The sequence below is a fragment of the Thamnophis elegans genome, chromosome 14 (genome assembly GCF_009769535.1).
Source record: "Thamnophis elegans isolate rThaEle1 chromosome 14, rThaEle1.pri, whole genome shotgun sequence".
In the NCBI taxonomy this organism is placed as follows: Eukaryota; Metazoa; Chordata; class Lepidosauria; order Squamata; family Colubridae; genus Thamnophis; species Thamnophis elegans.
Window position 1 is genome coordinate 5,965,690 of NC_045554.1, and position 26,229 is coordinate 5,991,918.

Here is a 26,229-nt window from a genome sequence, read left to right on the forward strand (position 1 = left end):
TTTATGACTCTGAAAAATACCCCTCCCGGCTGCCACTTAGCAATAGCAATAGCAGTTCGACTTATATACCGCTTCATAGCGCTTTCAGCCCTCTCTAAGCGGTTTACAGAGTCAGCATATCGCCCCCACAGTCTGGGTCCTCATTTCACCCACCTCGGAAGGATGGGAGGCTGAGTCAACCTTGAGCCGGTGAGATTAGAACCGCTGAACTGCAGATAACAGTCAGCTGAAGTGGCCTGCAGTACTGCACCCTAACCACTTGCGCCACCTCGGCTCTCTCGGCTTTGTGAGAGCACCTCGGCCGTCTTCAAAGCCCATCTTTGACCTGGGCATGACGTGTTCATGAAGAAGGATGGTTTGCAAAACCTTTCCTGTTATATTTATATTTATTTTTTTTAGATCTGGGTGATAGCTGATAAAGTCCAAGGGAGTCACAGCCTGAGCTGTGGGACTGTCTGCCACCGGACCGGGGTGCAGCCTCTGGAACCCAAGGGAGTCTCCTGGGACTACGGCATCGGGGTGAGCTTCCAAAACTCTTGGTCTTCTCCGTCATCCAGAGAGCTCTATAAGCAGAAGAGACAAGAGGTCTTTTAGGCGGAAGGTTTCTGAAGAGTCAGGTTCCAACTGTGGTGCTCTCTGAGCTTGGTGGTGTTTCTTGTGGGCGTTTCGTGACCCAACTAGGTAGCATCATCAGTGCTAGAAGGGAGGGCAGGGTGCAGAGAGGAGGAGGAGGACTGCGGGGTCCTTGGTGCTCTCTGAGCTTGGTGGTGTTTCTTGCGGGCGTTTCGTGACCCAACGAGGTAGCGTCATCAGTGCTAGAAGGGAGGGCAGGGTGCAGAGAGGAGGAGGAGGACTGCGGGGTCCTTGGTGCTCTCTGAGCTTGGTGGTTTTCTTGCAGACGTTTCGTGACACAGCTAGGTAACATCATCAGGGCTTGAAGGCAGTGGGATTTTGGGGGACGAGGAAGAAGAGGAGGAGGACTTGTGGGGTCTTTGGTGCTCTTTTGAGCAGGGTGGCTTTCTGTTAGACATTTCATTACCCAACTAGATAACATCATCAGTACTAGAAAGGAATTGTGTTTCCTCTGTTTTTATACATATACTGATAATGTTACCTAGTTGGATAATGAAATGTCTACGAGAAAACCATCCTGCTCAATGAGCACTAAACACACAGACACACACATACACACACACACACACTGCTTGCTCTGTTTTGTGTTGGTGGGAGTGTTCTTGCTAACTCCTTGATTAGGCTGTTGTTTAATGTTAGGCTTTTTTTGACGGAGTTGATGGATCCTCAAATGGAGTATTGTTTACGTCTAGATTGTTGGTCTAGTGTTAAATCTTGGTCTTCCTCTCTGTGGGTGTTGATTAGTTGGTGAGGAGATGTCTAGGGCTTTTTAATTTCCTTTAGGGCTTTCTGATTGTCCAGGGTCCAACTCATAGGAGGTGAGTCCTTCTGACTTTTGAAACAGAATTTGGTGTAGCCTAAGTTGTGTAGTTGGAACACTTTGTGTCAGATGGATGATTGGATAGATGATAGATAGATAGATAGATAGATAGATAGATAGATAGATAGATAGATAGATAGATAGATAGATAGATGATAGATAGATAGATAGATAGATAGATAGATAGATAGATAGATAGATGATTGATAGATTACAGAGAGAAAGATCTTAGCAAGAGAGGGAGATTAGATAGAAGAAAGAAAGAAAGATAGATAGATAGATAGATAGATAGATAGATAGATAGATAGATGATAGATAGATAGATAGATGATAGATAGATAGATAGATAGATAGATAGATAGATAGATAGATGATAGATAGATAGATAGATAGATAGATAGATAGATAGATAGAAAGAAAATAGATAGATAGATAGGTAGATAGATAGATAGATAGATAGATAGATAGATAGATAGATAGATAGATAGATAGATAGAAGATAGATTGATAGATGATAGATAGATAGATGATATAGATGGATAGATGATAGAGATGATAGATAGATAGATAGATAGATAGATAGATAGATAGATAGATAGATAGATAGATAGATAGATAGATAGATAGATAGATATAGATAGAAGATAGCTAGATAGATAGATTGATAGATGATAGATAGATAGATGATATAGATGGATAGATGATAGAGATGATAGATAGATAGATAGATGATAGATAGATAGATAGATAGATAGAAAGAAAGAAAGAAAGAAATAACAATAACAATAGCACTTAAGACTTATATACTGCTTTTACAGCCCTCTCTAAGCGGTTTACAGAGTCAGCCTCTCTTGCCCCCAACAATCTGGGTCCTCATTTTACCCACCTCGGAAGGATGGAAGGCTGAGTCCAACCTTGAGCCTGGTGATATTTGAACTGCTGAACTGCAGCTAGCAGTCAGCAGAAGTAGCCTGCAGTACCCCTCTCTAACCACTGCGCCACCTTGGCCTCGATAGAATTAAATGAATGGCAAAAGTTACAGGAGAGGTATTACACATGAGCAATGTCAACTGCATATAAACCATTCCCTCCCCGTTCCTGACTTTGCAGGGAGGATGGGAACACATCACCGTCCGAGGAAACTCGACCGAAAGGACCAAGGTGGCGGCTCAGGATGGTCCCAGCAGCTCTCCTCACAACCTCACTAGCTTAGAGGTTCATGGAAGCCACCAGCCCCAAACCACCATTTTTGTCGACGGCGTCCAAGACTTGGACCTTAACGCTGTCCAGTGTTGACTTGTCTTCTGACGTTTCCACCTTCTGCTCATGGCGGGTGTCCTGGATCACGGAAGCTACCCGGAACACCAGGCTGGTTTTGGAACGCTCCCCCATTGAGTGCCCAAGGAGACCAAGCCAACTCCAAGCATGAAATCCACACCGACCCTTCCATCTTGTGTCCCTTTGGCGAGACCGCAGGCGTCGACCCCCATCCTCGTCGAAGTGATGCTCCAACCTGGGAGGGTGGTGGTGGTGGTGGTCTCCCAGTTGTGTGTGTTTGTGATCTCCCAGAATTCCCCACTTCTCCGTGAGCATTCTTGGAGTTAAGATTCAACCCCATCCTTCCAGTGGAGAAGATACACAACGGAGAAGATCATGATTTGGAGACAGTTGAACAGAGAGACTGCATGTCCCACCACCTCAGTGGGAGAACTGGATGTTTGTGTGTGTGTGTATGTGTGTGTGTATGTGTGAATTCTGCTCATGTTGTTGTTTTAACCCCTTAATTTATTGTCGCATTTCTTAGGCCTGGTGGAATCTGAAGTTCTCCGGTAGCCCTGGATTCGTTCCCATCAACTAAGCCTTGGTTTATGCTGGCCAGTATATGACCCAACAATGTAGGCGAATTAGGATCGATTAACCCTTTCTATTCTAAGCCCCCCCACCCCTCGGAGTATCGTTGACCCGATCCCTGGCTTTCTTAGATGTTCCACAGGCAGGACCTGGTCTATGGTGAGCCAGCCTCCCAGATGGGGTTGACATGAATAAACTGAGCCAGTTAGTTAATTCTATAGGTAGCACTTTGGATGGATGGATGGATGGATGGATGGATGGAGATAGATAGATAGATAGATAGATAGATAGATAGATAGATAGATAGATAGATAGATAGATTTTCTTCAAAGGCCCCAGGGGGCCCTACATTTGTCACCCAATGATGAGAATGAGCAGAGAAGCAGCTAGGGATTGAAAAGCCAAGATTGGCAGCTGGCAACCCCTGGGCGAAATGCAGCTGTGAAAATGGCCAATGGCTCCATTTTTCCTGTTGATTTAGAGCACTCGATCTCAGCAACTCAAAGATGTATAGATTGATTGTCTTTCTTTCTTTCTTTCTTTCTTTCTTTCTTTCTTTCTTTCTTTCTTTCTTTCCTTCCTTTACCCCTCTCCCTCCTTCCCCTTCCTTTCCTATTTCCCTTCTTTCCTTCATCTATCTCTTTTTCTTTCTTCGTTTTCTTCCCCCCTCTCTGTTTCTTTCTCTGTCACTTTACCTTATCTCACTTTACTTTATTCCTTCCCCCTCTCCCTCCTTTCCCTTCCTTTCCTACTTCCCTTTCTTCCTTCCTTCCTTCATCTATCTTTCTTTTTCTTTCTCATTTCCCTCCCCTCTCTCTTTTCTTTTTCTTTCTCTCTCTCTCTCTCCCACTTTACTGTATTCTTTCCCCCTCTCCCTCCTTCCCCTTCCTTTCCTACTTCCCTTTCTTCCGTCCTTCATCTATCTTTCTTTCTCATTTCCCTCCCCTCTCTCTTTCTTTTTTCTTTCTCTCTCCTTCTCTCACTTTATTCTTTCCCCCTCTCCCTTCTTCCCCTTCCTTTCATACTTTACTTGCTTCCTTCCTTATCTTTCTTTCTTTTTCTTCTTTCCCTCCCTCCCTCTTCCTTCCTTCTTTCCTTTCCGCAAAAGTGCACTAAAACAGCTAAGCGAAGGACACTCCTGCCTCCTTGATGGGGCCCCGTTGACCTTAATCAGAACAAGGAGTTTTCGATCCAGTTGTGTATCTTCTCTGGTGATGCCTCTAGTGTGAGAGAGAGACAGCGAGCAACATTGTGGCCTGGTTCCAGAATTCTTTTGCATTTGAAATCAATACCTTTACATTTCTTTTCCCTTTGAGTGCCTGGATGTGTACGTAGCTGTGACACCAAGGGAGGGAAAAAATACAGGTGGGATGAGTGTGTTTTAAGCATCATGTTCTCAAAAACGGGGGGGGGGGGGGTGGATAGATGTTCTGTTTTAAAAGCAGAACGGTTCCTTTTCTACCGGTGGCCAGTTTTTCAGAGTGAAATATTTTTGTATTTGTCGCTGTCGAGAAAGAAAAAATTGTGGCACGGGTGCCTCTTGATACGTGGACACCTGTTTATGAAATGTTCACATTTTATTCAATATTCAAGCAAAAGCGAGACACATTTTCCCTTCCCCGACACTGAGGACACCATTTGGGTTGTTGTTTTTTTCTCCACTGGGGAATGAGAAGTGAAGAATGTACGTGTGTACGCCTAAAGAAAAATTCACCCACGGCACGAATCGAAACCCAACGAAATGTAGAAATGGCCCAGAGGGGACAATAAAATCAAATCAAGATGTTAACCGTGTACATTTCATTTTTAACGTTTCCTTTCTTTTAAATGTACTCTTAATTTAGAATAGAATAACAGAGTTGGAAGGGACCTTGGAGGTCTTCTAGTCCAACCCCCTGCTTAGGCAGGAAACCCTACACCACTTCAGACAAATGGATATCCAACATCTTCTTAAAAACGTTCACAACTTCTGGAGGCAAGTTCTTCCACTGATTAATTGTTCTAACTATTAGGAAATTTCTTATTAGTTCTAGGTTGCTTCTCTCCTTGATTAGTTTCCATCCATTGCTTCTTGTTCTACACTCAGGTGCCTTGGAGAATAGTTTGACTCCCACTTCTTCTTTGTGGCAGTCCTGGAGATATTGGAAGACTGCTATCATGTCTCCCCTAGTCCTTCTTTTCATTAAACTGGACCTACCTAGTTCCTGCAACCGTTCTTCATATGTTTTAGCCTCCAGTCCCCTAATCCTCTTTGTTGCTCTTCTCTGCACTCTTTATAGAGTCTCAACCTCTTTTCTATATCGTGGAGACCAAAACTGAATGCCGTATTCCAAGTGTGGCCTTACCAAGGCATTATAAAGTGGTATCAACACTTCACATGATCTTGACTCTGTTTATGTAGCCTAGAACTGTGTTGGCTTTTTTGGCAGCTGCTGCACACAGCTGGCTCATATGTAATTGGGAAAACAGCAGCGGTCCATCTTTTGACCCCCCAAAATAAGCGCTTGGCCTTATTTTCGGGGAGGTCTTAATTTGAGGTGCAGGAGGCGGTGAGCGTGATCTGCGGAAGGCTCCGATGAGGGCTCTGTGTCGGAGGCAGAGGGGGGGGGGGAGCAGAGCCGTACGCCAGTTATCAGCTGCTGCTGTGTTGCAATATTTTCGGGGAGGTCTTATTTTCAGGGGGAGGGCTTATTTTAGCGCATGCGCTCAAAAGCCCGATTGGGCTTATTATCCGGGGAGGTCTTATTTTCAGGGAAACAGGGTAGGAATTGGGAAAATAGTAATACGCTACGGCAATTTTTTTCTACAGAGAAGGGAGGGGGGGTAGTATTTCTCTCTGAGTTAAATTGCTCTCTATGAGATTCAATTCTCTATGAGAATTGAATTGAATTGAATTTTATTATTTGTATGCCGCCCTTCTCCGGGAGGGACTCAGGGCGGCGAACAACTCAAAAGGGGAAAAAGGGGAACATAGAACAGAATACAAGTAATTAAAATTGGCAAGAATCACACAACCACACAAGTCGAGAGGGGAGGGGAACTCATCAACCCCAGGCCTGCCGGCAAAGCCAGGTTTTGACGGCTTTTCGGAAGGCCTGGAGAGAGGTGAGGGTCCGAATCCCTGCCGGGAGTTCGTTCCAGAGGGCCGGAGCTGCCACAGAGAAGGCCCTCCCCCGGGTAGTAGCCAGGTGGCATTGGCTGGTAGACGGAACCCGGAGGAGGCCGACCCTGTGTGATCTAATGGATCTTTGGGAGGTAATTGGCAGCAGGCGGTCTCTCAAGAGTGTCAATCAGAGTTACTTCCCAACCCTCAACAACAACCAGCATTCCTAATTTTGCAAATGAGCAAAGAAGAGGGGAGCCAACAACGGCGAACCTGATTTTACAAGCGGTTTTTTTTTTGGTGCGTTGAGCTGTTCCTCTCTGCTGGCTGTTTCAAGCCGGAAGAAGTGTGAGCAGATGCACCAGAGAATGTCGAGAGAAAGGGCTTTCTTCCTTCCAAACTGGCTTTTCTGCTTTGCCCTGGAAGTGTCTTCTACAGAGATTAAGAGGAGCGATGTTTGTGTTGGCACCAAGGGGGAAAGTGGATACTGTAGTATCTTTTAACTGCTTAATTTGGGCCAAGTGGTTTGCGGTTGTTCCTGGGTTGGGTACAACGGGTCGACCGTTTGAAACTCTTCCTCGCTCATTGAGGAGGGTCGACAGCTGGGAAGAAAGGAATGAATAACAGAACAAACAAGAGTTGGAAAGGAACCTGGAGGTCTTCTAGTCCAACCCCCTGCTCAAGCAGGAAACCCTGTGCCATTTCAGCCAAAGGGTGGTCCAGGCTCTTCCGAAAAAACTCCTGTGTTGGAACATCCCACAACATCTCAAGGTCAATACATTTCTCCTTAGTTCTAAGTTGCTTCTCTCTTAGTTTCTACCCATTGCTTCTTCTTTTACCTTCAGGTGAGTTTCTTGAGTTCCTTACATGTTGGACCTTCTCTTTAACTTAGAGGACCGTAGAACTTCTACAAAGTCACAACGCCTTCCGTTTGTGACTCCTAATATCTCTGCACCTACACACATCTGGAACAGGCTCCAGCTGCTCTTCTTCCTCACTTATCTCCAACTCCGAAGGCAGCTGGGAAATGTCAGACGGCCCTGGATCTATCTCTGTGTCTGACGTAGAATAGCAATAGCAATAGCAGTTAGACTTATATACCGCTTCATAGGGCTTTCAGCCCTCTCTAAGCGGTTTACAGAGTCAGCATATCACCCCCACAGTCTGGGTCCTCATTTCACCCACCTCGGAAGGATGGAAGGCTGAGTCAACCTTGAGCCAGTGAGATTAGAACCGCTGAACTGCAAATAACAGTCAGTTGAAGTGGCCTGCACCCTAACCACTGCGCCACCTCGGCTCAATATCCATCAGAGACTTCCCCAGACTCCAGGACTGGCCCAAGTTCCTCCCCAACCTCCCCATCGTCCAAGCTCTGCTGGCAGCTGGCCTTTGAGATGTTATACAAGCCAAAGTTCCCTGGCTTGTCTCCGAAGGTCAGGACGGTTGTGTTTTCATGAATGATGCTTAGAGTTTGGGTGCAAAAGACATGCCCCTTCATAAGGCCTTGGTAAGCCCACTCTTGGAACACTGCATCCAGTGTTTTGGTCACCACAATATAAAAAAGATGTCGAGACTCTGGAAAGAGTGCAGAGAAGAACAACAAAGATGATTAGGGGACCAAAGGCTTAAAGCATGCAAAGAACGGTTGCAAGAATTGGATAGGTCTAGTTTAATTTAAAAATAAATAAATAAGAAGGACTAGGGGTGACAGGATAACAGCACACCAATATTTGTGGGTGTTGGAAGGAAAATCCATCTGGTTCAGTTCCAAGCTGGGAGAAAGATGATGGAAACAACATGGAGGCGGATTGGAAAGAAAGTTTATTGACGAACAGAATCACACCCACAAAGACAGCATACAGTTCTGGGACAGCTGACCAAATGGTTGAATAGGTGGATGGACCTTTATAGTTTCTGTAACTTTAAAGTTTTGGATTTATGCAATGTGGGCTCTGTGTTTCTAAAAGGGTGTTGGGCAGTTCCTATTGTCATTAGATTACTTTTCTCCTCTGTTGGATCTTGGGTGAAGGGCTGCTCGTTCTAATCCTACCATTCTGCTTTCGTTAGCGGTAAAACATTGCTGCAAGGAGTTTTGAAATAGCCCGTCTTGAATGGATTTCTGCCTGCAGGGGTGTTCAAACTTGACAGCTTTAAGACTTTAAGGTTCAGATAGGACTCTTAGAGGCCGGCGGGGCAATTGGCGAGCCAGCCAATCAGTGAGCGGCGGGCAGGGCAAGCGGGCGGGCGGGAGGAGGGAGCTGGAACCGGTTCTAAACGGCACGGTAGATTTGTGGAACCTCTTCTATAGAAGAGATTAGAACCGGCAGGAAGCCACCCCTATAAAGCCTCCGGAGCCTGGGGAGGGCGAAAAATGGCCTCAAAAAAAGGCTGAAGTCACCTGGCCAGTGCATGCGTGCGCGCTGGCCAGCTGACAGGGCAACGCCTTGCTTGCCCGGGGAAATGGCTCTACGTGCCGTCTGTGGCACGAATGCCATAGGTTCACCATCCCGGCACTATGCCATAGAATTCAATATAGTTACTGCCCTGGGATAGAAGCTGTTTTTCAGCCAGAGGGTAATAGTTCAAAAAAAAGGGGGTGGCCAGGATGAGATGGATCTTTAAGTTTAAGTTTTAATAACATTTGTATGCCGCCCAATCCCGTGGGACTCCGGGCGGCTAACAATACAGTAAATCAAAAAAGAAAAGAAGAGGAAAGAAAAAAAAATAGATTTAAAAAAAAAACACATCATGCACTCCATTCTAAGTGGGGCTGGACCATATTTTGGGGTCAACAGCCCCAGGCCTGCCGGAACAGCCAGGTTTTAATGGCTTTACGGAAGGCCGGGAGAGTGGGAAGGGTCCAGATCTCTGCGGGAAGATCGTTCCACAGGGCCGGAGTAGCTACAGAGAAAGACCTCCCTCAGGTAGTCGCCAACCGGCATTGTCCGGTCGACGGTACCCTAAGGAGGCCCAATCTGTGCGATGCTTTAAGGATGTTTCAACTTTCTTATGGCAGCGGGAGGTATAAATCTCTTCCAAAGAGGGGAGAGGGCAACCCATGATCCTCTGGGCAACGACGTTGACCCTCTGGAGCACTGTCCTATCTGCCACTGTGCAATTGGCAAATGAGACACAGGTGCAGCAAGTTAAAATACTCTCTATGGTGCAGCGGTAGAAAGCCGCCAGAATAGAATTAGAATTATTTTGGAGGGAGCTGGAAGGGATCTTGGAGGTCTTCTAGTCCAGCCCCCCGATCAACCAGGAGAACCGATATAAGAATCGGTGTTGGAAGCAGTAGAGGATCTTAAATTCTCTGTCCAACCTCCAACTTTGGAACGGAGAAGGTGAACTTATCTGAGATGTTACCCCCCAAGGAACATCTTGTGTTCCTTAAGTCCCACAGAAAACAACAGAGAAGGGGAGCGGTCTTCTAGAGATCAACTTGGTGCCACCTCTGATGGCACCAAACAACAGCACAGATTTCAACTCTGCCTTGAACCCCATCCAGAAGAATGCCGTGGCCCTACCCAGCGTGACATCCGCGCTCGAAATGCCAACCGGAGAACAATCCAGGTCTCTGTTAAGTGGGTGAACTTAAGACAATGCCCGTAGGAAAATGCCGGAGAACAGATTCCAGTTCTCCGCAGCCACCCTTAAAAAATCGTCTCGTTCTCGGCGAAGAGGGCATTGTTTGTGTTTAATCAGTCTTCCCCTGTTCGTCCCAAGTGATGCAGAAGATTCCACTTTGATCAAGGGCACCTCTGCCAACACGGTAAACAACGGTGACCTTTTCCAGCCACTTTGTTGCACCTTTTCCACGGCTTTTGTTCTGCAAAACGGGGACACGTTGAATGTCACCAAAGGCAAAGCGGGGAGGGCCTCGCAACCGCTGGGCAGTTGTAGCGATCGTCCGATCCGCCGGGGCTGTTCCTCCTTACATCTCGCTCCCGAACGTAATCGTTCTGCAGGATTTTTTTATGTCTATTTCTTTTTTAACTCCACAAAGCCAGAGCTGCAAATGCTGCCGTAATGGTGTGTGCGCCCACAGAAGCCTCACCGACATGGAGCAGAACATTTCATGCCCGCATCGGCCTTACCAGCTACTGGGTTTGGGTTGCTACCGGTACAACTGTCGGTTCGGCGCACAAAAAAGCTTGCGCATGCGTGCGAGTGAAACTCCGCACGAATGCGCATTTGCACCTAAACATCTGTGAATGCGCACGTTAGAAAAGGGGGGGGAGGAATAAATTTTTGCAATGAAGATTGTCCTGCGTATGCACAGAACCGAAAATCAAGATGTTCTACCAGTTTCGGGTGGGGGTGGCAAGCCGCGTTACTACCTACTCAGCCGAACTGGTAGAAACCCACCTCTGCTTCGGACACATTGTGGTCAGAAGACAACCTGATAGATGTCAAGTTCCTCTTCGAACATGATGCACGAACATCATCGATTAAAAAAAAAAAGTGGACTGTTTTAGGAGAGTGGCCGATTCAGGACCTCTGATTAAGGCAGCTATTGTTCTTACGTTCCCACACCCAGAAGGAAACCCACCTGACTTTAAGTAAAATGTCCTTTATTCTTCAAAATAAAATTTAACAAAAAATAAAGCGCACACAATCGGCTCCTAAACAGCTACTGGTTCGGATTGCAAGTGGAAAAGACACACTGTAAAGAAATGATAATGGCAGCTTAGAACGAGCGATGGCTAAATATTGGGGACGAAATGGAGATATTCAAAGAAATGAGGGGTATAACGGAATTTGGAGTACGGCAGCAAATGATCAATGAACAACAGAAATTAAATTTTAAAAAGGGATGATCGAAACAAATAATTATAATGAAATGGGGAGGGGGTTTATAAAACCAGTATTGGTGGAAGGCAAAGGGAATAAACCTAAAGAATATAATGTTTTTTTGAAAGGGATAAGGGCACAATTGGAATATATTGTATATCTTTTAGTTGTTATAGATATCTATATCTATATCTATTCTATATATCTATCTATCTCTATATCTGTCTGTCTATCATCTATCTATCATGTATCTATCTATCATGTATCTATCTATCTATCATCTATATCTATCTATCTATCATCTATCTATCTATCTATCATGTATCTATCTATCTATCTATCTATCTATCATCTATATCTATCTATCTATCATCTATCTATCTATCATGTATCTATCTATCTATCATCTATATCTATCTATCTATTTATCATCTATATCTATCTATCTATATCTATCTATCATGTATCTATCATGTATCTATTATCTATATCTATCTATCTATCTATCTATCTATCTATCTATCTATCTATCTATCTATCTATCTATCTATCTATCATCCATATCTATCTATCTATATCTATCTATCATGTATCTATCATGTATCTATCTATCTATCTATCTATCTATCTATCTATCTATCTATCTATCTATCTATCTATCATGTATCTATCTATCTATTTATCATCTATATCTATCTATCTATCTATCATGTATCTATCTATCTATTTATCATCTATATCTATCTATCTATCTATCTATCTATCTATCTATCTATCTATCTATCTATCTATCTATCTATCTATCTATCTCCCCCTCTGTCTGTCTGTCTATCTGTCTCTGTCTAATTGTCTCTGTCTGTCTGTCTGTCTATCTGCCTCTGTCTATCTGTCTCTATCTGTCTGTCTATCTATCTATCTATCTATCAATCATCTATCTATCTATCTCCCCCTCGCTCTCTGACTCTCTCTCTCTGTGTGTCTATCTATCTGTCTATCTGTCTCTGTCTGCCTGTCTATCTATCTATCTATCTATCTATCATCTCTATCTATCTATCTATCTATCTATCTATCTATCTATCTATCTATCTATCTATCATCTATCTATCAAAGAAATGTTCTTTTCAATCATATACCGTCTTCTTTCTAGTTTTTTGGCATGGACAGAGTTTGGATCTTGGTGATTTTATCACAGCAGTCGCTTTTCACTTTATATGTTGCAAAGATGGATGTTTCAGGGAGGAAAGATTCTAGTGCAGTATTTCTCAACTTGGCCACTGTAAGATGGGTGTATTGAAGTCCACCTCTTCAATTTGCCAAGATGTGAAGTGCACCTCTTCAATGTGAGACACATTTGCCTAGAATATGGCTTAATGAGATGCACAAGGCTCTATCTAGTTATACATAGATTAACTGCGGCACGTATAATCATCTATGCGCAGTATTGGGGGAAAAAGAAAATATCCCATCAGAGTTAAACATCATTAGGAAAATTTTTGGCCTGTACGGAAGCAGATTGGTGAGCTCACCTTTGAATTAAAAAATAAAGGGAAATCGGCATATTATGAAGTTTGGAATATTTTATTATTGGTATAAGACAAGGTGAGAAGACTGGAACCAACTGTAAATAATGTGATTGGATAGAAGGATAGATAATGAATTAGGGAGGCTAATAGCTCTCAGACGAGATTATCTGTATATAATGTGATTGTACAGTCAGTACGACTTCGCAGCACTGCACTGTTTTAAATGTAAAAAGAATAAAAATATTTTTTTTAAAAAAAATGAGATGCAGAAGGCATTTTTTCCCTCCTTTTACAGTGGCTGATAATTTTAGACAGTTTGGCGGCTGTGGGAGCAATGGTGGCAGGGGAAGCTGGGAGTTGTAGTCCAGCATATGGGGAGGGATAAAGCCATCTTCAAGTGGCCAGATTTTTAGAAACACTGTTCTTGCGGATTGAGATGTTACATAAATAAGTTGGTGCTCAACTCTAAGCATGGCCAGAGGTGGCCTTTCTGTTTTCATCTCAACACTCTAGAACAGCGGTGGGCAACCTTAAACACTCCAAAGATCCATTTGGACCCATTTCCCACAGAAAAGAAAACAATGGGAACCACAAAACCCTTCCCGTGCCCGACTACCGTATTTTTCAGAGTATAAGACGCACCTTTTGCCCTCGAAAAAGAGGGTGAAGATCTGGGTGCGTCTTACACACTGAGTACAGCATTTTTGACCTCCAGAAACCCTGCTCCCTTCACCAAAATGGCCGTGCATAGCCTTTAGAAGGCTTCCGGAGTGCTCCTGCGGGCTGGGGAGGGCATAAATGAGTGAAAAACGGGCCATTTTTTGCCCCCCCCCCAGCCCTCAGGAGCACTCTATAAGTCTCCTAAAGGCTATGCATGGCCTTTTTTTGACAAAAGCCGGTCCCGTTTTTTGCTCGTTTTCCCCCTCTCCCAGCCCCCAGGAGCATTCTATAAGCCTCCTAAATACTATTCATGCCCTTTTTTTGATGAAAAATAAACCTGTTTTTGTGAAAAACGGGCCATTTTTGGGAGGTCTGCAGAGTGCAAAAAAATATTTTTTTTTAATTTGCTCTTCAAAATCTTGGTGTGTCTTATACTTCGAAAAATACGGTATTTCCTGAACAGCCCCAAAACTAGTATATGTAGTTGAATTAAACATTTTGTTTTCTTCTGAAACTTTTCTTCTCTTGGAGTTAACCATGGTTGGTCTACCGGGGGGTTGAACAGCTCAATCAATCACGTGCCAGCGGGTGTCGCGTATTTTGGCGGTTGTGATGCATATTTTGAGCAACAGGGAGCCACAGCAGGGGGATGAAAGAGCCACATGCGGCTCCAGAAGAACAGATTTGAGTTCTCCTTTGGATGTTTAAAGCTAAGGGTAGCTCTAGAGCCCCGTTTAAGTCTTCAGAGTTCCCACTTCTACAACAAGCCAACTTTGTCAACTCAGCTTGGAGAAACATCTACTCATGTCCCTTACCAATAGCAGAACGAGAATCCCAGAATACAGAAACAAGGACCAAAAACACACTGTTGACTATTTAATTCATTGATTGAAAACATAAATCTTCTGTCAGCATGCAAAATACAGACAGCTAAATGAGAGGTTTATTTATGGTTTTTAAAAAATATTAAAACAACAAAATATAAACTATGTAGATCAAAATCCTAAAAACGGGGACAAAGGGATCTTTATTCTCTATCCATTACTGTAGTCCTATCCTGAAGCGGCTATTTCTATTGGAATAAAAAAGTTATTTCGTCCTGATCCCGAAGGAGATTGTGGTGTTAAAGCCCCCCTTTTTTTGTACAAAGTCTGTCATCTGAAGAGAGATGCAGTAGCTCAGTGGCTAAGACGCTGAGCTTGTCGATCAGAAAGGTCAGCAGTTCGACGGTTCGTGTAACGGAGGGAGCTCCCGTGACTTGACCCAGCTTCTGCCAACCTAGCAGTTCGAAAGCATGTTAAAAATGCAAGTAGAAAAATAGGGACCTGATAATGTTCCTGAGAAGGGAACAGCGTTCCGTGCGCCTTCGGCGTTGAGTCATGTGGCCACATGACCACGGAGACGTCTTCGGACAGCGCTGGCTCTTCGGCTTCGAAATGGAGATGAGCATGTAGAGTTGGGAACAACTAACACCTACGTGCGAGGGGAACCTTTACCTTATCTGTCATCTAGAGTCGTGCATGCTGATTTATCAATTAAAAACACATATACAACCTTCATAAAAATTCTAACAACTAACATGAGTTCATCTAGTTTGAGCTTAAAGTCGGAAATGCGGGGGTCTCTGGATCGCCAGATGTTGAGGAGCTAACACTAACGTCCCTCATCATGGATCATGAGGGCTACAACTAATAGGTAATGAACTTGAAGAACATCTGGATATAGCAATAGCAATAGCAGTTAGACTTATATACCGCTTCATAGGGCTTTCAGCCCTCTCTAAGCGGTTTACAGAGTCAGCATATCGCCCCCAACAACAATCCGGGTCCTCATTTTACCCACCTCGGAAGGATGGAAGGCTGAGTCAACCCTGAGCCGGTGAGATTTGAACAGCCGAACTGCAGAACTGCAGTCAGCTGAAGTAGCCTGCAGTGCTGCATTTAACCACTGCGCCACCTCGGATATCTTTCCTGGCATGGGACAACTAACAGCTTGCAGGATTTACATTCATTGTAGGAATATTGGCTGCTTTTCCTTTTTTAAAGAAATTTAAAAGTGCTTACTTTTTAAGAAGCTAAACTATTTGAAAAAAATCTGGATGGATTGTAACAGAATAGTAGAGTTGGAAGGGACTTTGGAGGTCTTCTAAATCAATCCCCCGCACAAGCTGGAGACCCTATGTGACCTATAAGACTCTATACTTAACGTAAGATGGGTTTCATGGCATGCCCAGGTCCTCTCATATATCAGAAGTTCAAAACTGGCTTTCCATTTTGCAAAACTACGGAGAAAAATCCCACACGTCCACTTGGAGGTTGGATGTCTTCTTGGGCCCTGGAAGACAATCGCAGGTGCGCAGCCAGCTTTAGCTGCCTTGCCTGAAGCTATGGATTTGGGTGGAGTACTTCTGAAGCTGCTCCTTGGGTTCATCACCTTCCTCGCACTGCTGTTGATAGTGTTCATAGAGTTTGGACTTTCCTTCCGAGCCCGTGCCTTCAACCACCGGGTGGTGTCCATTGGTCATCCTGAGGATGGTGGAGGTGAGGGACTTGATGTAGTTCTTAGCCAACGTGAGGGTCTCGATTTTGGAGAGCTTGTTCTCCGCTCGGACGTGAGGGATGACTTCTCTCAGCGCTTGGAAGGCGTTGTTGAGCTTGTGCATGCGTTGGCGTTCACGCTCATTGCTCTCCAGCCTCCGCAAGCGCCGATCCTTGCTGTTCCAAGAAAGTTTGGAGGCCGCCTTTGGGATTTCCTTGTTCCTCTTCTCCTTGCGCCATGAATATTTCAGAAGATCATCTCTGCTCTGGGTGAGTTCTTGGCCTAAAGTCTCTTCATTGACGGCGTTCCGACGCTTGGTTCCTTTGCTTTTGGCCTTCATGATTGGTTTAAACCCAAGATCTAGGAATTAGACGTTCATCTCCTAGCAGAAGGATGGCCCAACGTCAACCCAAGGATGGATCCTTTTTTTTTTTTTTGAACAAAGACATCAACTTTATCTAGTTACATCTTCATCTTCCTCAGCTGTCAGCTCAATCAGATCTTGATCTAGACATGCAAGGATCCATGGAAGTTGGGGAATCCTGTGAATAATAATAATAATAATAGTAGTAGTAGTAGTAATAGTAGTAGTAGTAGTAGTAGTAGTAGTAGTAGAAGAAGAAGAAGAAGAAGAAGAAGAAGAAGAAGAAGAAGAAGAAGAAGAAGAAGAAGAAGAAGAAGAAGAAGAAGAACAACAACACTTTGGAGAGATTTCTTAAATGAAAAATGGATCTAGAGGTGATAGAAATGATGCCCACCTAGAACATTTCCATTCTCAAGCTACATTTTGATTTTTCAAGGATTTTCTTGCTTGAGAGAGTTTTACAGTTAAACACAAGAAGACAAGACATCTGGTCTTCTTGGGTTTAAAAATGAGAACTCACCCAACTACCTTGTTTGACTACATATTTCTATTTAGAATAGGGTAGGGTAGGGTAGGGTAGAGTAGAGTAGAGTAGAATAGAATAACAGAGTTGGAAGGGACCTTGGAGGTCTTCTAGTCTTCAACCAGAAGGGACCTTGGAGGTCTTCAACCCCCTGCCTAGGCAGGAAACCCTACACCACTTCAGACAAAGGGTTATCCAACACTTATTTATTCTTAAGGGGCACCTATAGATTGTGGGGAAACCTTTACATCAAACCTACTTCTCTCCCATGTTAAAAATCACACAGAAGGATAAGCTCTTGAGATATTTTGAACTTCTACAGAAGATCTACAATAGTTTTTCCTAACTTTGGTGACATTAAGACGTGTGGTCTTCAACTCCCAGAATTCCAAAGTTGCCAACATTGAGAAACACCGATCTACAATAACTCTGCCCAGTTTCTTGCGTTCTTAGGAATCGTTCTAACAGCAGCTCTACTGTAAAAAAAAAAGGCATTCGACTATGTAAGAGAGCTGATGTCAAGACACCCCCAAAAAGAATGAAAACATAATATATTTACAAAAAAAGAAAAGGGTGGCTTTTTAAAAAAAGAATTAATACCCTCCTGGAGTTCTGGGTGCTCCAATGTGGTTTTCAAAAATAGGCTGGACAATCATTTGATGGAGATGGCATAAGGTCTCTTCCAGCCTTCTGATTCCATGTTTTATTTTTGGCACCCAAAATTTCAATGTTATTTCTAAATGGACATAGACACAACACAGCATAAGGGAGAAAGAAGCATTCACAGGTCCAAAAGGTCTGTGTTCTCCCTTTTTTTACAATCGTGTAGTCTCTAGTAATAATAATAATCTGCTGCTAACTCTGCATAGGCGTCAGGAAGGGCATCTGGCCAGTAAATGCTCAGCTCTATCTAGTCACCCTGATTCTATCCCTAATTAAGGCATTACAGGGTGGTAAAAAGAGAGGATCTAGTAATAATTAAGATATTTATATAATTATATAAAAGGTAAAGGTTCCCTTCAGACATATATGCTAGTCGTTCCCGACTCTAGGGGGCAGTGCTCATCTCTGTTTCAAAGCCAAAGAGCCAGCGCTGTCCGAAGATGTCTCTGTGGTCATGTGGCCGGCATGGCTAAACGCCGAAGGCGCACGGAACGCTGTTACTTTCCCACCAAAGGTGGTCCCTATTTTTCTACTTGCATTTTTAACATGCTTTCGAACTGTTAAGATTGTCAGAAGCTGGGACAAGTCACGGGAGCTCACTCCATTACGCGGCGCTAGGGATTCGAGCCGCCGAACTGCCGACTTTTCTGATCGAGCAGCTCAGCGTCTTAGCCCCTGAGCCACCTTTCATATAATTATATAATTAATGGGTTAATAAGATAGATCAATGGCATGGGCCACCAATTTTGTTGAACTGGACTCTTACTCACCCTTCTTTACTATTGTTTTACTCTCTTGAGCTTTTGGGCTGAGAAAGGCTTTAAACAGAATACCGCCCCTGCTCCGACTCCATTGCAAAGAAATGCCACTCAGAATTTATTATTCCCAAAATAAAGAGAGGATGTTTCTGTGGCAGGCCGTGTCCATCCCAGTCCCACTTTCTTGCCAGCTTTTTAAAACACCTATATTTCAAGGTTAGACATACCTTTACAAACGTTGGTTGCTCTTATGGCCCTGCTTTCGAAGGGCGAAATACCTCGATACAGAACCTTATCACGGTATTTGACCAAGTTGCCAATTGTTGGGACAGGATCCAAAGAGGAATGTGGAGAAAACTTTCCCAAACTACAAACTACCCCCCCCCGCCAATTAAAAGCTCAAGAGGAAACCAAGTGGAATGAAACACGTTGAGTGACATCCACAGCCCACGGGCTCTCGTGGAGCGGCGTAAAACCTCCCCTCCCCGCCTGCCCACCGGCAGCCAAGAGTTGTGTACGATGTATGACACAGAACAATCTAATCGCTTGTCCTTGCGACAAAGGTTAATCAGGTGTTCACATCCCAAAAGGAAAGAGGAGGAGGGGAAGGGAAGAATTTGGACGTCATGTAACGCCTCGGTCCTTTGGATGGAACAGTGGGGGGGGGGGAGAGACACACCAAATTAAGCCAGCTTTTTTATTATTATTATTATTATTATACAATTGTATCACAGCGGCCAGTTGTTTCGCCGGATTTGGCATTGGTTACTAGTCAGGCCCCACCCAGGGGCCTAATAATAATAATATTTTTTTTCCATTTGCAGCTCACCTGTTGGTGCAAAATGTATTCGGTTCAACCCGGGAAGATTTCTACAATGGGCTCGGCCATTGTAAAGGTAAAGCTTCCCCTCGCACATATGTGCTAGTCATTCCCGACTCTAGGGGGCGGTGCTCATCTCCGTTTCAAAGCCGAACAGCCAGCGCTGTCCCAAGACGTCTCCGTGGTCATGTAGCCGGCATGACTCAATGCCGAAGGCGCACGGAACGTTGGCAGAAGCTGGGACAAGTTACGGGAGCTCACTCTGTGACGCGAGGGATTCGAACCGCCAAACTGCTGACCTTTCTGATTGACCAGCTCAGCGTCTTAGCCACTGAGCCTTCGGCCATTGTTTATAAACCACAATTCTTAGCTTGTACATCTATGGGCCTGGGGAAGTGCACTGGTCTTTGAATAACTCTTCTGTATATTCATACTGGGGTGACTTTCTCATCTAGGACTAAAGATCTCAATATATTCACTTTTTTTATTTTTTGGAGAGGTTCAGTAATTGGTTCCTTGGTGTGTTTTCCCCGTATCTGAGACACAGAAAACGATTAATGAAAAGGACTAAGGGGTGACGCAATAGGGGTATACAAAAATCTCAGGGGCTGCCCCAAAAAAGAGGGAGTCAAGCTATTCTCCAAAGCACCTGAAGGAAGAAGCAGCAATGGGTGGAAACTAATCAAGGAGAGAAGAAACTTAGAATTCATTAGAAATTTCCTGACAGGGAGAACAATTAATCAAGGGGAAGGACTTATCTTCGGAAGTTGTGAGTGCTCCAACGTTGGAGGTTTTTAAAGAAGATATTGGACAACACTGTCTGAAGTGATATAGGGTTTCTTGCCTAAGCAGGGGGTAGGACTAGAAGACCTCCATGGTCCCCTTCCAACTCTGTTATTGTTAAGAGAACCATGCACAGAAAGGCTCCTAAGTCTTCCATTTAGGGAGGGGGGGAGAGGATTTTTGAAGACATTTCAAGAGAGATAGGCTGTCCTCCGTTGACCTTGTAGAATAAGAGTTTTTGTAGACCACCTACCCATTTGATCACCCCTTCTTTCATCCCCAAATATTTGCCTAGGATGGCTCTGAATCGAAGAGGCCACAAATGATTCGATTCCTACCTGCAGCAGGTGCCGGCGGCATCCTTCAACCGTTCCAACCTGGCACGGGATCATAAAAGGCGCAGACCCGGCCTCAGGAGGAGAGGGTGCCCATCTCCCAGGAAGCCAGCCGTCTGCCCATCCCCGCCTGCCCACGGACTGCTCACCTGGGCTAGGACACGTCACTTTAATGCACTAACAGGTAGGGAGGCGGAGTCTGGCATGGCCAGGGCTACTGCAAATAAGCCAAGAACGGCAAGGTTAGGAGCAGAATATTTTCCTCGTGTGGTTGCAGCTCAACTCGGATTCTGGGAGGCCCAGAACTTGGGGCAGGGAGGTTCTTCTAGCATGGTGCAAGACAGATAGTTGGGGGTGCTGAATGCCAACTTTGGAGGTCTCAAGCCCAACTGCAGCTTCTAGCCTTTCTCTGGTTGCGCACGGGGTTTTTTTATTTTTTTTTGAGCATGGAAAGGAAGGTGGCACCAAATGCAACCTTCTCTGAAGTTCCGCAGCTTTCTTTTAAGGTGCTGAGATTCCTACATGCCTTCGTTTGCAACTCTGGGATACTCACAGGTGGGGCAGTTGTGCTTGGGGGGGTGGGGGGGGGCAAGCGCCAACCCAGGACATAGCCTGAAACCAGGAGTGTGAGGTTTTGATGCTCAAAAGCTGAGGTTCTGATCCATAGATTTGGCTCAGATAGGAAGAACGAGGGAAGACCCAAGGGAAAAATTAAAGAGATTGAAAAGAAAGGGAGAAAGGAAGAGCTGTTAAGTTTAATGTTCTCTTTGGGTCGAGGCCAAGTTGCAAACTGGTTCGCCTAGTTGCTTCTTTCTGAAACTTCTCCCCCCCCCCCGCCCGCCAAGCACACACAAGACACACAACTACACACACATATATACACTCTGGTCAATATCAGATTTCATATCTACTTAAGGATTCATTTATTCAACCTCCAAACGTTATGCTTTTTTAACTTTGGCAAACATGATTGTAGAACAAAGGAATGACGGACTTTCTCAGGCCAACAAGGTAAAGTTGAAGAAGACAATGGGGTCTACGGGGATATTTTGCCCTCTTTAAATGGCACCTTTTAGGGAGAAAATCTAGCTGTGTGGTCGCTAGGAAAGAGATCTGACGACACGATCGATCATTCAATGCCACGTGCCGTGGAACGCATCAAAACAGAAGGAACATCAGATTCCGGGCTTATAAATATATAGCTTTATTTTTATTTTGAATATTAAATAAGGTTCTTTAAATTACAAGCAGCCTCGGATCACACTATGCATGATCAATATACAGTAGAAATCTTAACAGTTTTAAAATTTACACACAGTTTAAAGATAAATTCGACCTGGAATTTAATTAGCTAGCATATTGCCACGAACCTCATCGCTGTATTAAACCCCCAATCGGAAAAAGGTTCTCCCCTATGATTTTTGTTACATAAACTTCCTGATGTACAAATAGAATAAAACGTCGTATATATACACAGAATTGAAACAGCTCTACCATCACCCCACCATTGTGCAAGATCAGACAAATTGCTAAACCGGACGTCTTAAATTCATTCAAGTTTTAACTGAATAATAATAATAATAAAATAAAACATGATAAAAACCAGGCTGTGGAAACAGAACTTTTTGTTACCTGCTCTTCATCAAATGTTTCTCCTCTAGCATATTTCCTGAAAGACATTTTAATTTTCTTTTCTCTCTCTCTCTCTCCCTCTCTCTCTCTCTCTTCAGAAGTCAGTAAAGCTGAGGCCATTTTATTATTAAGGCTATTTCTTCCAAAGCAGTCTACAAAAAAAAAAAAGGAAAAACAAAATCTGCATACTAATTAATCTAAAACAGTGTTTAAAATGTACACACAGGCAGCTTTCATTAGTGTCATTTTTAAAAAAAAAAATCATTTCCCAAAAAGAAAAGAGCAGCATTTATTTATAAAGGACGGAACTCGGAAAGGATTTTAGCCATTAAAAGCCTAACTGCAGATATTGGACGGGGATGGTGGCTTTCCCTAGAATGGGGACCGTTAGTGCTACTGGTCCTTCGCCGCCCCCCATCAAAAAAGGTTGACAGACTGGTTTATCTTGGGAGCTTATGAGCCTTCCTGAAATTGCGTTCTTAGGAATCGTTCTAACAGCAGCTCTACCGTAAACAAAGCATTCAACTATGTAAGAGAGCTGATGTCAAGGATACCCAAGCTTGACGTATCTGCTTTTCAAGTTACTCCAACGAAAAGTCCAGGTTGCAAGGCTCCTGATCCCACCTACATTTTAGTGCAAACGGCCATCCACCAGCACCTGCTCTCTGAATAACCCCCTTAAGTTATCCTGGAGAACCTCAAAAAAATAGGGCCAACAGAAAGTCAATCATCTCCACACTGGTACAACATACACACAACATATATGTAGAGACGCAGGGATCTCTGCTAAGTTATTCAAAGGAACAGGTCATGGACTGAAGGTGGGCTGAGCTGGGGTAATGGGAAGAAGGGACAGAAAAATAACAATTCTGGAGTCTAAAACAGGAGGATGATTCTGGCTGACCAAAGGCAGTCACTTCCGGACCTCTGCTAGTTTTGATGTCCTGCAGAAAATGGGCATTACGCTAAACAGAACTGCTTCTTCTAAGCAAATGCACCAAACTTGAACCTGCTCCAATTCTCCAAATGTGGCCAGATCAATCAGGGAAATTATAGTGCAAAATAACAACAACAATAATAATAATTCAGGAGGCTCATATAATCTGGCTGTGATGATATATAAGTCAATCTTCCAGCGATTTATTAAGAAACTTGGACAAGGAGGGATGGATTTGGGAAGCTGAGGGGATACCACCTCAGCTATAAAAAAAAAAGCTAATGTTTGACTTTCAATAGTTCATACTTTTAATTTGAAAAGCTTGAATAACTAAAGAGGCTCACGTATATTTCAAGCACAAGGAAAAGATTTCTGGCGCAGCCTGGGGCATGGTGTACCGGGAACTCTACCTTTTTGATGAAACAGTTGCCCCAGGCTTATCCAAAAATAGGCCTCGTATTAACATTTAGACATGGGATTAAAGTGAAGTGAAGTGAGGTGAGGGGCAAGGCAACAGGAAAACGCCCTCAAGAATCTGGAGAAAAGCCTGTAATGTAGGATGCATGTTGGGTCAAATAGTCAATTGCAAGACTCCAAAATGAAGGGAATGCCAACATCCTCTTCCCTCAACCTTGCTGAATGGTGTTCACCACTAAGGTGTCTTCTGCCCTGAAGGGAGCGTTGATCTCCATGTATTTGAAAGGTGTCCCTGGGGACACTTGCCACAAACGACGTCCAAATTCCTACCACACAAGGCCAAGACCCAAAACGAGAGTTGAGGAGGCTCAGTTTTGAGTTCTCTATGTGTCGTCATCTGATAGAAGAGGTCTCACTTCAGACTGCAAGTTTCTCCAAGAGCGGAGAAGACCAGATCCGAGGCCGTCAGTTAAGAAGGAATTCGGTGCCTGGAGAAGTTGGATCTGTCAAGGACCACCAGGTCAAGAGCAGAGCTCTCAAAAGGCATGTTGGCAGGTGCTGAAGCAGAACCCAAGAAAGCAAAAACGATTCTCAAGATGCTACTGTTTTTGGGGAGTCCTTAAGATGCTTACACATCAATGCTCAATACCACTCCCTGGCATGTTTCACGCATGACCGCTTCTACCCTTCGCATAGCTTCCAAGAACTAAGACAGGTGGAAGGCTAAAAACATCCATGTTTCTTTCCAGTCCTTCCTTACGGTGTTTTTTTCCCCTTTTCTTTCATTCTAGTTCAAGAAATTCGTCCTTTCAGCAGCTCGTTTCGCACGACGACCCGAACGCTTCCCAAATTGGTTGTTAGCCTGTTCTTCCCCTACCGAACTATGGGTGCAAATTACACAGAGCAGCACAAATGCTTGTTTTTAGCACGAGAATACGTTTTTAAAGAGAGAAAGAGAGAGCTGTTTTACTGAGAAGCAAAGCTGTTTGCCCACTTAAGGCGTAACAAAAACTGTGCTTGTCACAAGTGGGACCTTCTCCTATTTTGGAGGAGATAGGCTTACACAAAGTTGCCTGGAGCTCAAAAAAGACACTCAAACCTCAGGGTTGAATGAAAAACTGCCTACTAGCAAACACCTTGCAGCTTGCATCCTGAAAGGCCTTAAGTTTCAGAACTCACGCGAGAGAAAACTTTACATCAGCCATGGAAAAAAAATCAAAGACCTACTGAGGATTGTTGTGATCCATGCTCAATTTTTAACAACCAGAAAGACCCCAGGAGCCCAAATTTGTTAAAACCTTTTTTTTTTTTAAACAGGTGGTTGACTTCAACAAGGAAGATCACTGGTGGCAGAAGGAAAGCAATCTTCTATCTGACTGCAACCAGAAACATGGACGGATCCTTAAAAGTTGGCATGGATAATGTCAACAGTTGGCATGGACAATGTCAACCTACAAGTTGTCCAGTAACCAAGAAGATCGTTTGAACAGGGATGCACCATGAGCATGCTGCAGACAAACAAACACACACACACACAGACCAAAACCTCAGACAATTTGCCCTACAAAAAAACAAGGAAAACCCCCAAACCAGTTCACCATCACCATTTTTAGCCAACCGCAAATAAAAATAAGTCAACCAACCCCCATTAATTGCAAGTGAGGATTAACTTCCTTTCTCTCGCCAAGTGGGTGGCCCTTTTAGATACACGAGCAGCAGCGCGTAAAAGTGGCAGATATCCTTAAAAAAAAAAGAAAACAATAAACGGGACGACTCAAGTTCCGTATTCTCCGACGAGTCGATTCATGGAAAGAGACCCACAGGAGTAAAATGAAACCCATTTAAATAAGCCGGTACTACAACTCCCATTGGTCCGGAATGCTTTGTACAGTGCAAAGGGACTCGGCAAGGACACAACTAGCACGGCTACAGCTAAGCGATGAGCGAAACCTGCGAAACATGGCTTGCTACACAACAGCTCTCAGCCCGATCAAGGAATGTAGTATATCTGCAGCTCAACTATATACAATTTTACACATTCGTACAGATAAATACATGGCTACCACGCCCCCTCCTCAAAAAAAAAGAAAAAAAAAAAAAAGAAATAAAGTATATTACAATCCTATATATAAACCAGAACATCGCTGTGGTACAAATCATCTGGAGGATTATTTCAAGTACTGGAAGAGAGCTAGCATAGGGAGGTGTGGCTTTTCAAAAATAGTACGCTGGAATGGAAATACACCCATTCCAAATTCTGCTCCTGCCTGCGTGTTTCCACAGCAGGCCTTCAACTTCTTCTTCTTTTCAATGGCTCTTAGTCCAAAGTGGAGGTATTCCCCACAATCCCCACGACCGACCGAGAGACGCTTAAGTTCTTAATCCTTTTCTCCATCTTCACTGCTCCCTGTTGAGGAAACAAAAGTGATTGCAATTATGAATAACTTGGGGAGAGTCTGCTTGAAGGACGCTCTAAGCTAGCGTTGCTCAACTTTGGCCACTTGTAAGATGCGTGGACTTCAACTCCCAGAATTCCCCAGCCATTCTGGGAGTTGGAAGTCCACACGTTTTAAAGAGGCCAAGGTTGAAAAACATTAGCTTAAAACTCTGGGGTTTTTTTTAGGTCTACTTTGTGGGTGGTAATTTCTAGCAGACTAACTGAATCGAAAGTGGGGAGAATCTTTACCTGCGGAAAAGGTGTGTTGCAGGTACCCGCTCCGTATGGATGTTACACCTGTTTTCCCCAAGGGTTAGAATCGTGTTTTTTCTCCCCCTACTTTGCAAGGGACATTCTGGTGTACAAGGCAGTGTTCTCCACCTCCTATTACAAAATTGGACACACCTGCAAGTTTCCCAAGCACAACTGTCTACATCGCACACTTCAATGTCACCGCTGGGGAGACATCAAAGAAAGCTGCCCTCTGAGTTACCGGCTAAAACAAGCAAACGACTTATCTAATCAGCATTTTGGGGCCAAGTGCAAACAGTGTTTCTTGAGGGAATTGGAGCACGGACCCAAACACTGAGTGCCAGGCCATTTACACAGGGGAAAATAAATATGTCCCGGTTCTGTGT

The 26,229-nt window shown here is 44.0% G+C and overlaps 2 protein-coding genes and 1 long non-coding RNA gene across 4 annotated transcripts in view; 1 reads left to right on the top strand and 2 right to left on the bottom strand.

Annotated features, from left to right (window-relative positions):
- Nucleotides 1-403: 403 nt before the first annotated feature.
- Nucleotides 404-3,085, top strand: LOC116517700. Its single transcript, XR_004256483.1, has 2 exons — nt 404-519; nt 2,564-3,085. It is a non-coding gene; the product is annotated as an uncharacterized LOC116517700 (long non-coding RNA).
- A 12,426-nt stretch (nt 3,086-15,511) lies between these two features.
- BHLHA15 (basic helix-loop-helix family member a15) lies at nt 15,512-20,985 on the bottom strand. Its single transcript, XM_032230824.1, has 2 exons — nt 20,172-20,985; nt 15,512-16,464 (listed from the first exon to the last, which is right to left on the bottom strand). The coding sequence occupies exon 2, from the start codon at nt 16,260-16,262 to the stop codon at nt 15,750-15,752; it is 513 nt and encodes a 170-aa protein (XP_032086715.1). The 5' UTR covers nt 16,263-16,464; nt 20,172-20,985; the 3' UTR covers nt 15,512-15,749.
- An 825-nt stretch (nt 20,986-21,810) lies between these two features.
- LMTK2 (lemur tyrosine kinase 2) overlaps nt 21,811-26,229 on the bottom strand; it is a 42,803-nt gene continuing 38,384 nt past the window's right edge. For both annotated transcript variants that reach the window (XM_032230556.1, XM_032230555.1), the window contains exon 14: nt 21,811-25,561. In XM_032230556.1, coding sequence (XP_032086447.1) covers nt 25,533-25,561 — 29 coding nt within the window. In that variant the 3' untranslated portion in view covers nt 21,811-25,532. The remainder of the gene's footprint in view (nt 25,562-26,229) is intronic.

Coding starts and splice junctions, on each gene's coding strand:
- BHLHA15 (XM_032230824.1), bottom strand. CDS start 16,262: ATGAAGGCCAAAAGCAAAGGAACCAAGCGTCGGAACGCCGTCAATGAA.